General features: G+C 51.4%; 1 protein-coding gene across 1 annotated transcript in view; it reads left to right on the top strand.

Moving 5' to 3' along the window:
- Window positions 1–11,558, top strand: part of LOC140190138 (membrane-associated guanylate kinase, WW and PDZ domain-containing protein 2-like) — a 48,054-nt gene extending 36,496 nt beyond the window's left edge. Inside the window, exon 15 of the mRNA XM_072246649.1 lies at window positions 10,819–11,558. Within this exon, the coding sequence (XP_072102750.1) occupies window positions 10,819–11,558 (740 nt within the window). The remainder of the gene's footprint in view (window positions 1–10,818) is intronic.
- The last annotated feature ends 479 nt before the right edge of the window (window positions 11,559–12,037 follow it).

The raw sequence follows: 12,037 nt of genomic DNA, 5'->3' as shown, positions 1-12,037 counted from the left end.
CTGGTGCTAGCCGGCGAGACCTCTCTCAGAAAGAGGTGTCCTCGGTCCCTCTAATAGTGTGACATGTACTTCTGGAGTAACCAACATCGGACTCGTCAGCAGAAAATGCATCTTCGCGTCCCAACATCTTCTCAGTTAATCTGCTTTTCCATTGCTTGGACATGCCGGCAATTTTGCTTCCTGTCACTCTAGCTACTCCACCAGGATGTAACGGACAGGTTTAGACTGGGTGTACCACACAGTTCCTCATTTCTGCTCATCCTCTTGCTTAGGAGGAACTTATACTTTCTGAAAAGCCGCTCTGAACCCAGGGTGAATGGACAAGGTTTTCAAAACGTTCTCTCCACTTCTCTCCTCGCATGCTCCCACGAGCCTGCTCACAACAGCAGTATTTGTTTCCACAAGAGTGGAAGCCCCACCCTTTTCAACCGGATCCAGGCAGACCAACACAGGCGTGTCAACAGTCTCGGTTACTGCAACATCTTCTGAAAACTCCAGCTTTGATGACAAGTAACTGTTATATGGGTACTAATCAGTACGAAGCACCCGAATCTCAACAGCACTGAGTGACATCAATGGAAATGGATCAAATATATGTTGTAAAAGGATCTACAAAGCAAAGTAACTTGAGAACTTGTGTCAAGTATGGCTCGAGCATAAACACATTCAATCCTGATCAAAGCTTGGTCCCACTAAGCCTTCAGGAATAGTGTTTTGTGCTTTCGTGTTTCCCTTGATGCACTGATAGGAATGTATCCTCTCCAAAATGCCTGCCCGTCTCTTTACTGGGTCCCTCTGTAGTTTTTCCTCTTATCTGTTTGATTAACCACAGATTTACTTTCCGAAGATTTTTCTGTCCTTCACACTCCCGCTTGAAATGTTCATTTTCTCCGCAGTCGTAACAGAAAATACCGGTCACTTCCCTGGTCAAGGGACCCCACTCAGTAGCAGCCCTTTTCCTCGGTATGTCCCACCAGTGGCCCCCTATCGGCCTTGCCAGGTGGCAGCACCAACCGATATCACCTGAAATACTCCGGCCCTCAGATCTTGCCCGGCGTCCTGCAAAACCCCCACTTGTGTGGCATCGGGGGTTGCTTCAGCAGCAGAGGCTACTACCGAGGATTTCGCCCTGCTGACGGAGGCTTCCCGCTCCTCCATCGCGTTTTCCTCCTCTCTAACTTCTCTGAGTAACTCGGTAAGAGATGGGGGAGGGCGCATCCTGTGGGTCATTCGAATAGGTAGAGCAATCACATCATGTGACAGCGCGCCCCTCACATCTTGCTCCATCCTCGAGCAATTTCTCTCAGACAGTTGAATGCTTCCACAGCTTCTTTAACCTGAAAATGTAGGCAGGCATCTTCTCTCCTTCCTCCTGGAACGCGTGCCTAAACTTCATTCTAAGATTGGCTGCACTTCCAGCAGAGCCAAAAGCATCTTCCAGAGCTTGCTGTAATTAGCCAATGTAGCTAATTGATTCTCTGCTTTGAGGAACCTCACTATTATCAGCCGTCAGGCCCCTTAAGCTCTCCATCAGTCAGTTTTTTTCATATTATGTGAGCACTGCCACATCTAGTAACTGAGACATCCACTCAGCCCAAGCCTCATATTCTTCTTCCCCATTGGGTGTGGGCTTGATGCCAGAAAACACTCCCAGCCTAAAATAACTTTGGCTTTCTGCAGATACACTTCTGCATTTATCAACCAGTGATGTAATAGTCAAAATGAGCTCAGGATTTAAACCAACCACTGAAAGACTCATGAGTTCCTTCACCTCACACTATTCTTTCCCCTCACAGTGCAGAAACCAGAGCGACTTGCCTTTAAAGTCTCCACCCTCAGCTACGGTATACTGAACCTCCCAATTATTCACTCTTGGCTACCTTCCCCTCTTCTCTAAAAGTGTGGATGGCCCATGGCCCCATCTCTCCAATCGTACCAGGCAGATCCACTCCTGCAACGTCCTTGCTGTTCTGGGCTAACTTACAGCCAATTGATCGAAACACCATTTAACAAGGGTAACTTTCCCTAATACTTTAACGGTACTTAAAACCCTAAGCAACAATTTGTCTGAATATCCACACCACTCAGAACACAAGCATTAGTTGTGATTAATCTCTTTGCATCGAACCAAAGCTTAATCTCTGCAATGTCCATAATCACATATCTTAATCACTTTCCCGGACACTCGTTTAAACACAGGCTTGAACACACAACCCGCCTTATCAATTCATACAGCAAATACACAGTGATACAGCGAATCAGATCCCGGTCAAGCCCCCACAATGAAATCCCCTTTTACCTGGATAAACACGACCGACTAGCCCCTCACTAACAAGCCAATGGACTCAGCGGTGAGAAAACTTCCTTTCTCGAACTCCGTACTTCTAGGGTTGATATGACCAATCTGAGCGAATACCGTGTAAATGTTGCCCACTTGCAATTGCCCGTCGACAAGAAATAACAGATTGTGCACTGCATACAATTATAAGGAAAGTATATTTACAAATTTCTGCTTTATTGAACAGTCAGTAGGAAAAAGAAAAGAAAAAGAAAATTAAAAAGGGCCCATTACAGTTAACCCCATCCAAATGTGCACATAAATTGGAGCTCATCTTGAAGTTGTCTTTAACTTGCGCGCTGGACCCTCAGTCTGCGTGACGTCCATCTCGAACAAATGGGCTCCCTCACGGGAGGGAGGTCCTTCCTTCTTGAAGCCATTCATCTGCACAAAGCACCTTGTGGCACAGGGACAGCCTCCTCAGCCATCTTCCCTCCTGTGTTATAGAACATAGAATAGTACAGCACAGTAAAGGCCCTTTGGCCCACAATGTTGTGCTGACCCTTAAACCCTGCCTCTCATATAACACCCCCCTCCTTAAATTCCTCCATATACCTGTCTAGTAGTTTCTAAAATTTCACTAGTGTATCTGCCTCCACCACTGACTCAGGCAGTGCATTCCACGCAGCACCTGCTCTCTGAGTAAAAAAAAACCTTCCTCTAATATCCCTGAACTTCCCAACCCTTACCTTAAATCCATGTTCTCTTGTATTGAGCAGTGGTGCCCTGGGGAAGAGGCGCTGGCTATCCACTCTATTCCTCTTATTATCTTGTACACCTCTGTCATGTCTCCTCTCATCCTCCTTCTCTCCAAAGAGTAAAGGCCTAGCTCCCTTAATCTCTGATCACAATGCATACTCTCTAAACCAGGCAGCATCCTGGTAAATTTCCTCTGTACCCTTTCCAATGCTTCCATATCCTTCCTATAATGAGGCGACCAGAACTGGACACCATACTCCTGTTCTCCCACCTCCCGCCAAAAGACCTTGACCCACACCAGTGTGTATCACAAAAACCTCTCTGCCCAGCATTCTCTAGAACCTTCTCACAATTCCACCATCCTGATTGGCTGACACTACATTCCTAAGTTGAACAACGTAGCCCCTTACCTTTAGCTGGAACCCAAACGTGCTAAAAGCAAAACGGACTGCTCTCACAGAACAGTGGCCCAGGATAGATCTTCAGAGACGTTGACACCCAGGAGCTTGAAACTGCTCTCCCTTTCCACTACTGATCCCCCGATGAGGACTGCAGTGTGTTTCCTTGACTTCTCCTTCCTGAAGTCCACAATCATTTCCTTGGTCTTGTTAACATTGAGTCCATGGTTGTTGGTGCGACACCACTCAACAAGTCAACCTGCCTCACTCCTGTACACCACCTCATCAGCATCTGAGATTCTGACGAGCCTGCCTTTGACAGGCTAGTCTGGAAGGCGAGATTGCATGGGATCCAGGGAGAGCCAGATTTGGAATTGGCTCAATAGTAGGAAGCAAAGGGTGATGATCAAGGGTTGTCTCTCACACTGGAACTAGTGGCGTGCCACAGGGATCGGTGCTGGAACCTTTGTTCATTACTTTTATGAACAGTTTGGACATGAATGTATAAGGCATGGCACGTAAGTTTACAGATAGTAGTAAAATGGTGTTGTAGACAGTCAAAAAATATATGGGAATCTTTTGGTCATCTGGGTAAGTGGGTGAACAAATGACTTTCAGTTCGGAGAATGGTGAGGTGTTGCATTCTGGGAAGTCAGACTAGAACAGGACTTTCAGTGAATGGCAGTGCGCAGAGGAGTGTTGCTGGACAGAGGGTCCTGGGGTACAGATATAAGCTAAGGACTCAATCTCAAGGACTCTACAACTCGTGTTCTCAGTATTATGTGTTTTTTTATTTGCACAGTTTCTGGTCTTTTGCACATTGGTTGTTTGTCAGTCTATGTGTATAATTTTTCATCGATTCTGTTGTATTTTTCTGTCCTACTGTGAATGCCTGCAAGAAAATGAATCTCAAGGTAGTGTCGGGTGACATTCCTACTTTGGTAAAAAAAAAATGTGCATTGAACTTTGAACCTGGTTCCCTGAAAGTGGTGTCACAGGACAGACAGGGCACACACTGGCCTTTGTTGGATGGGGCACTGAGTACAGGAGTTGGGACGTTATGTTAGGCCACAGAACACAGGAGTAGCATGAGGCTATTTGGCCCATTGGGCCTGCTGCTGTCATTCCATCATGGCTGATTCATTATCCCTCTCAACCCCATTCTCCTCCCTTCTAATCAAGAAACTATCGACTCCTGCTTTAAATACACCCAATGATTTGGCCTCCATTGCCGTCCTCTGATTTCCTCAGATTCACTGTGAATCTGTGGGTAGCAATGGAGGTCCTCCGTCTCTGGCAGTGTTCAGGAATCCCTCCATCGTGTCAGTAGCCTCCTCCCCGTTTCCACTGCTGTCAGTCATGCAGCTGCCTGGGGGAGACTCAGGAATACCGTCGCACTCAGCTGTGGAAGGATTCTTCATTGCTGTTTCCGTAACAACTTTGTCAGGGTTTGACTCTGCTCTGAGTTGAACCCCCCCACACTTGGAGGACCAGTGGTCCACTCTTGGTCTGGCCTGTACCCTTTGATCTGCTTGGCATGGGTGACCCTACCAAGGGACAAAGCATAAAGCCCTGACTCCAGCCTCTGGGTCATTGAGGCACGCAAGCCCCTGAACCATGACGAGGTTATGGTCCCCTTGGAGGCTTCCAATTCATCATGGCTGATCCACTTTCCCTCTCCAGCCCATTCTCCACCCTCCACATCCCTTCAGGCCCTGACTAATCAAGCATCTATCAACCTCTGCCTTAAATGTACCCAATGACTTGGCCTCCACAGCCACCTGTGGCAACGAATTCCACAGATTCATCACCCTCTAGCTAAAGAACTTCCTCTGCATTCCTGTTCTGAAATGATGCCTCTCACTTCCGAGGCTGTGTCCTCTGGTCTTAGACTCCCCCACCGTAGGAAACATCCTCTCCACATCCACTCATCGAGGCCTTTCGCTATCCGACAGGTTCCAATGAAGTCACCCCTCATTCTTCTGAATTCTAGTGAATACAGGCCCAGAGCCATCAAAGCTCTTCATATGACAAGCCATTCAACCCTGGAATCATTTTTGTGAACCTCCTCTGAAACCTCTTCCCAAGCTGCTCACAATACCCCAAGTGAGGCCTCACCAGTGCTTTATAAAGCCTCAACATTTATTTACACATATAGCCTGTAATGAAGTAATCAACCAAAGCTTAATCAACCAATATATATAGTACTGTGTGTGTATGTGTCTGTTATATTGCCATATAATTGTTACACACACAAAATGTTACTCATATATTAAATATTCAATGCACAACAAGGAGATTTACGAGGACGTTGCCAGGACTTGAGCGACTGAGTCATAGGGAGAGATTGCACAGGCTAGGATTTATATTATGGAGATTACAGAGTGAAGAGTGACTTCATGGAAAGGTACAGAGTCACGAGGGGCCTGGATAGGATAGATGCAGTCAGTGTATCCAAGAGATGGGGAATCACGAACCAGGGGGCAGGAATGTAACGTAATTAAGTAAATGTAGTATCAAAGTACATATATGTCACCAGATACAACCCTGAGATTCACTTTCCTGCGGGCATACCCAGCAAATCTATAGAATAGTAACTGTAAACAGGATCAGTGAAAGATCAACCAGAGTGCAGAAGACAACAAACTGTGCAAATGCAAATATAAATAAATAACGAGAGCACGAGATAACGACTCAATTTTGTTCCAAATGCTGATGCTTACTTTATTGTTTGCATAATTTGTGTTTTTATTCTCTCTGCGTATTGGGTGTTGTTCTTTTTTTAAAACCGGGATCTTTTGGGTTTCTTGCTTTGTGGCTGCCTGTAAGCAGACAAATCTCAAGGTTGTATAATTTATTCATTCTTTGAAAATGAAACATACTTTGAGATAAAGCGTCCTTGAAAGTGAGATCATTGGCTGGGGGAACATCCCAATGGTTGGGCAAGTGAGTGTAGTTAGCCCCCTTTTGTTCAAGAGCTTGACAGTTGACAGTAGTAGCTATTCCTGATCCCAGTAGTGCAAGTCCTGAGACTCTTGTACCTTCTTTCTCCTGCAGCAAGCAGAGAGCGATAGTAAGAGGGGAGAGATTTAAAGGTGACCCGAGGGGCGGCAGCTTCACACAGAGTGTGGTCATTATGTGGAATGAGCTGCCAGAGGAAGTGGTTGAGGCAGGTACACGGGTGGGAGAGATTTAGAGCAGAGATTCCCAACTTTTTCTTATGCCTGGACCTGCGGTATAAAGTTTGTGATGTCATCATGCTCGTGTGCAAGAAGCCACACCAGTTCAGTCTTGGTCACCCTGCCATGGGAACGATGTGAAACTGGAAGGAGTGCAGAACAAGATGTTTCCAGGACTCAAGGGAATAAGTTGTGGGCAGACTTTGGACAGGCTAGGACTTTATTCCGTGGAGGGTAGCAGATGGAGGGGTGATTTTATGGAGCAAGGGATTCCCAACTCTGCTGTTGGAACAATGTCAAACTGGAAAGAGGGCAGAACAAGATCTTTCCAGGACTCAAGGGACTGAGTTTGGACAGGCTAGGAATTGGTTCCTTGGAGGGTGGCAGATGGAGGGGTGAACTTATAGAGCAGGGGTTCCCAACCTGGGGTTCATGGACCCCTCAGTTACTGGTAGGGGTCCATGGTGTAAAAGAAGTTTGGGAACCCCTGGTTGGAGGGATATGGGCTAAAATGGGACCATCTTGGTTCAGGTGCTGATCAGAGTGGGGGTGCTTCGTTTGGGAACCAGAAATGGGAAGATCCATTGAGTACCATCTCCCTGTCTGTGGCGAGCAATTTAAGGTGAGGGAGGCACTACTGGAGAAATAGAGGGGCAGGGTGGGCAATATTCAGACAGACCAGACAGGGGGGCATGGAGCGTTTGGCAGTGGAAAGGTTAATTTCCTTCAGGGAGTGCAGTATTTGTGTGTTAATTTACTGGGTCTCCATAGCAACCACCCTGTTGGCATAATCTCAGAGCCCGACAGCGGAGTCTCACACACTGAAAAACGCTGGCGGTGTGCGACTGGGGAGTAACATCATCCCAACCTGCACAGTGCCCTCCCCACAGCCCTGTGTCAGTTCACAAGCTGATCCCACTGTCCCGCCTTCTCCCCACAGCCCTGTGTCAGTCCCCAAACTAATCCCACTGCCTCACTCTCTCCCCACAGCCCTGTGTCAGTCCCCAAACTAATCCCACTGTCCCACTCTCTCCCTACAGCCCTGTGTCAGTCCCCGAACTAATCCCACTGTCCCACTCTCCTCACAACCCTGTGTCAGTCCCCAAACTAATCCCACTGTCCCACTGTCTCCCCACAACCCTGTGTCAGTCCCCAAACTAATCCCACTGCCCAACTCTCTCCCCACAACCCTGTGTCAGTCCCCAAACTAATCCCACTGCCCCACTCTCTCCCCACAACCCTGTGTCAGTCCCCAAACTAATCCAACTGTCCCACTCTCCTCACAACCCTGTGTCAGTTCCCAAACTAATCCCACTGTCCCACTCTCTCCCCACAACCCTGTGTCAGTCCCCAAACTAATCCCACTGTCCCAGTCTCTCCCCACAGCCCTGTGTCAGTCCCTAAACTAATCCCACTGTCCCACTCTCTCCCCACAGTCCTGTGTCAGTCCCCAAACTAATCCCACTGTCCCACTCTCTCCCCACAGCCCTATGTCAGTCCCCAAACTAATCCCACGGCCCAGTGTCAGTACCCAAAACTGATTTTACAGCCGTGTCATGCCCAAAATAATCCCACTGCCCCAGTACCTCCACACAGCCCTGTGTGAGTCCCCAAACTAATCCCACTGCCTGATTTTAGTCCCCAAAACTGATTTTACAGCACTGTGTCAGTCCCCAAACTAATCCCACTGCCCCACTCTCTCCCCACAGCCCTGTGTCAGTCCCCAAAATAAGCCCATTGCCCCATATTAGGACTGATCGTACAGTCCCTTGTCAGTCCACAAACTGATTCAACTGTCCCATGTCAGATCCACAACTAACTACATTCTCCCTGCATGGCATGGTTGTCCCAAGGGAATGTTTCCAGAGGATGGATTGAACTGCTGGGAGGTGTTTTGCCCTTTGGGCTGTGTGAGAGCATTTCCATCAACATTCAGACGTGTCCAGACTCTCACTGTTCCAGTGTGTGTTATTTCTAAACACACGCTACCAGGGACAGAGAGACACTCCCTCGACACTGGGCTCAGACACACGGTGACTCTCTACAGCAGGGTCAGACACAGGGTGACTCTCCCTCTACACCGGGGTCAGACACAGGCTGACTCTCCCTCTACACTGGGGTCAGAGACAGGGTGAGTCTCTCTCTACACCAGAGTCAGACACAGAGTGACTCTCTACACTGGAGTCAGACACAGAGTGACTCTCTATCTACACCGGGGTCAGACACAGAGTGACTCTCTACACCGGGGTCAGACACAGAGTGACTCTCTCTCTACACCGGGGTCAGACACGGAGTGACTCTCTCTGCACCGGGGTCAGACACACGGTGACTCTCTACACCGGGGTCAGACACAGGGTGACTCTCCCTCTACACCGGGGTCAGAGACAGGGTGAGTCTCTACACCAGGGTCAGACACAGAGTGACTCTCTACACTGGAGTCAGACACAGAGTGACTCTCTATCTACACCGGGGTCAGACACAGAGTGACTCTCTACACCGGGGTCAGACACAGAGTGACTCTCCCTCTACACCGGGGTCAGACACGGAGTGACTCTCTCTGCACCGGGGTCAGACACACGGTGACTACACCAGGTCAGACACACGGTGACTCTCGCTCTACACCGGGGTCAGACACACGGTGACTCTCTACACCAGGGTCAGACACATGGTGACTCTCCCTCTACACCGGGGTCAGACACAGGGTGACTCTCTACACCAGGGTCAGACACACGGTGACTCTATACACTGGGATCAGACACACAGTGACTCTCCCTCTACACCGAGGTCAGACACAGGGTGACTCTCTCTCTACACTGGGGTCAGACACACGGTGACTCTGTACATCGGGGTCAGACACAGAGTGACTCTCTCTCTACACCGGGGTCAGACACAGGGTGACTCTCTACACCAGGGTCAGACACACGGTGACTCTATACACTGGGATCAGACACACAGTGACTCTCCCTCTACACCGGGGTCAGACACAGGGTGACTCTCTCTCTACACTGGGGTCAGACACACGGTGACTCTGTACACCGGGGTCAGACACAGAGTGACTCTCTCTCTACACCGGGGTCAGACACAGGGTGACTCTCTACACCGGGGTCAGACACAGAGTGACTCTCCCTCTACACCGGGGTCAGACACGGAGTGACTCTCTCTGCACCGGGGTCAGACACACGGTGACTCTCTACACCGGGGTCAGACACAGGGTGACTCTCTACACCGGGGTCAGACACAGAGTGACTCTCCCTCTACACCGGGGTCAGACACGGAGTGACTCTCTCTGCACCGGGGTCAGACACACGGTGACTCTCTACACCGGGTCAGACACACGGTGACTCTCTCTCTACACCGGGGTCAGACACACGGTGACTCTGTACACTGGGATCAGACACACAGTGACTCTCCCTCTACACCAGGGTCAGACACACGGTGACTCTCTACACCGGGTCAGACACACGGTGACTCTCCCTCTACACCGGGGTCAGACACACGGTGACTCTCTACACCGGGTCAGACACACGGTGACTCTCCCTCTACACCGGGGTCAGACACACGGTGACTCTCTCTCTACACCAGGATCAGACACACGGTGACTCTGTACACTGGGATCAGACACACAGTGACTCTCCCTCTACACCGGGGTCAGACACAGGGTGACTCTCTACACCAGGGTCAGACACACGGTGACTCTGTACACTGGGATCAGACACACAGTGACTCTCCCTCTACACCAGGGTCAGACACAGGGTGACTCTCTACACCAGGGTCAGACACAGAGTGACTCTCTACACCGGGGTCAGACACAGGGTGACTCTCTACACCAGGGTCAGACACAGAGTGACTCTCTCTCTACACCGGGTCAGGCACAGAGTGACTCTCTACACCGTGGTCAGACACACGGTGACTCTCTCTCTACACCAGGATCAGACACACGGTGACTCTCTCTCTACACCGGGTCAGGCACAGAGTGACTCTCCCTCTGCATTGGTGTCAGACACAGAGCGACTCTCCCTCTACACCGGGGTCAGACACAGAGTGACTACGCCAGGGCCAGACATAGTGCAGCTCTCTCTGCACTGTCTCATCACACCCTCCTGGGGTCAGACGCAGGGTGAAGCTCCCTCTTCGTCGTACTATCACTCTGACACACTCTGCTCGCGTGATGTTCTGTGATACTCTGCCCCTCTCTCCTCTGCAGCTCCTGAGACGGCGGACGGGACGGAGGGAGGATCCGAGGCCGTGTCCTCCAACCCGCAACAGCTGCTGTCGCTCATCCTGCAAGCGGGGACGAAACTGCAGCACTCTCTGCGGGAGAGCCAGCCCCCTCCTGCATCGCTACCCTCCTCCCGGCCGCACAGCCGCCGGTGGGATGGCGCGGCTGACCCGGAGACGTCCCTGAACGATGCTGCCAGCCCGGCCGTCCCGGCTCCTCTGAGCTCCCCAGTGGACAGGGCCGATCCTCAGTCTCTCACTGACCAGCCCGGGCTCCTGGCCCTTCCCGGTTCCAGGCCCGAGCATGCTGACTGTCTGTCGAGGCCGCAGGAGCTGGGTGAGCCAGTTGGGACTCGCCCACGGCAGCTCCTGACCCAGGAGCCCCCGTCCCGGGACGCACTCCCTCGGGAGCCCAGCCCCTCGCCCGGAGAGGAGAGCAGCAGCGGGACTGACCGGGATAGCGATGAAGATGAGTGGTGCCCGGGGTCTGACGAGCTCGGCACCTTCGAGCGGCACCGGCTGCTCAACTCGCTGGTGGGAGGGCGGCTGGAAGCTACGGAGCTCTCCGCTACAAGGGGCCGTGTCCAGTGTCGCGACGGGGGACGGTGCCCGCATTGCGGGCGGCGAGGGGGGCACCGGCTGAGGCCTCCACTGCTTCCGGGGCCCTGGAGGGTGCCGGCGAGGGAGAGGCTGCTGGCCGAGGTGGCGGACTGGACTCCGGGCTGAGGGGTGGGGAGGGGGTGTTAGACGGGAGGGGGCTGGAGGTTGACCAGGTTGAGCTGAATATTTCCCCTTAAACCGGGCCCGGAATCGAGGGATTGCCGAGGGAGGGGGCGCTGAGGAGTAAACTCTGCTGCGGGGGGGGGGGCGCTGAGGGATCGCCGTGCTGCAGGACGGATGGTGAGGGAGCTCCGCGCTTCGGGAGATGGCAGTGAAGGATCTCCCCGCTGTAGGAGGGATCGTGAGGAGCGAACTCCGGGCTACCGATGTGGCTGGTGAGGGAGATCTGCGCCGTGGGAGTGGAGTGTAGGAGCCGGCAGTACCGAGGGAGTTCTGCACTGTGGGAGACGCTTAGAGAGCGAGGGGATCCCCAGTCTCCCCGAAACCCCACTGCCCCAGAACCTCCACCACAAAGTCGTCCGGCTGTTAGATCTTCCCTGACCCCGGGATCCCTTCTCTAATACCCAACTGCATTCCCAAGTGGG

This window comes from Mobula birostris, chromosome 29, assembly GCF_030028105.1.
Source record: "Mobula birostris isolate sMobBir1 chromosome 29, sMobBir1.hap1, whole genome shotgun sequence".
In the NCBI taxonomy this organism is placed as follows: Eukaryota; Metazoa; Chordata; class Chondrichthyes; order Myliobatiformes; family Myliobatidae; genus Mobula; species Mobula birostris.
Note: the sequence above shows the minus strand (reverse complement) of the source record. Positions and strands in the feature narration are given on the sequence as shown.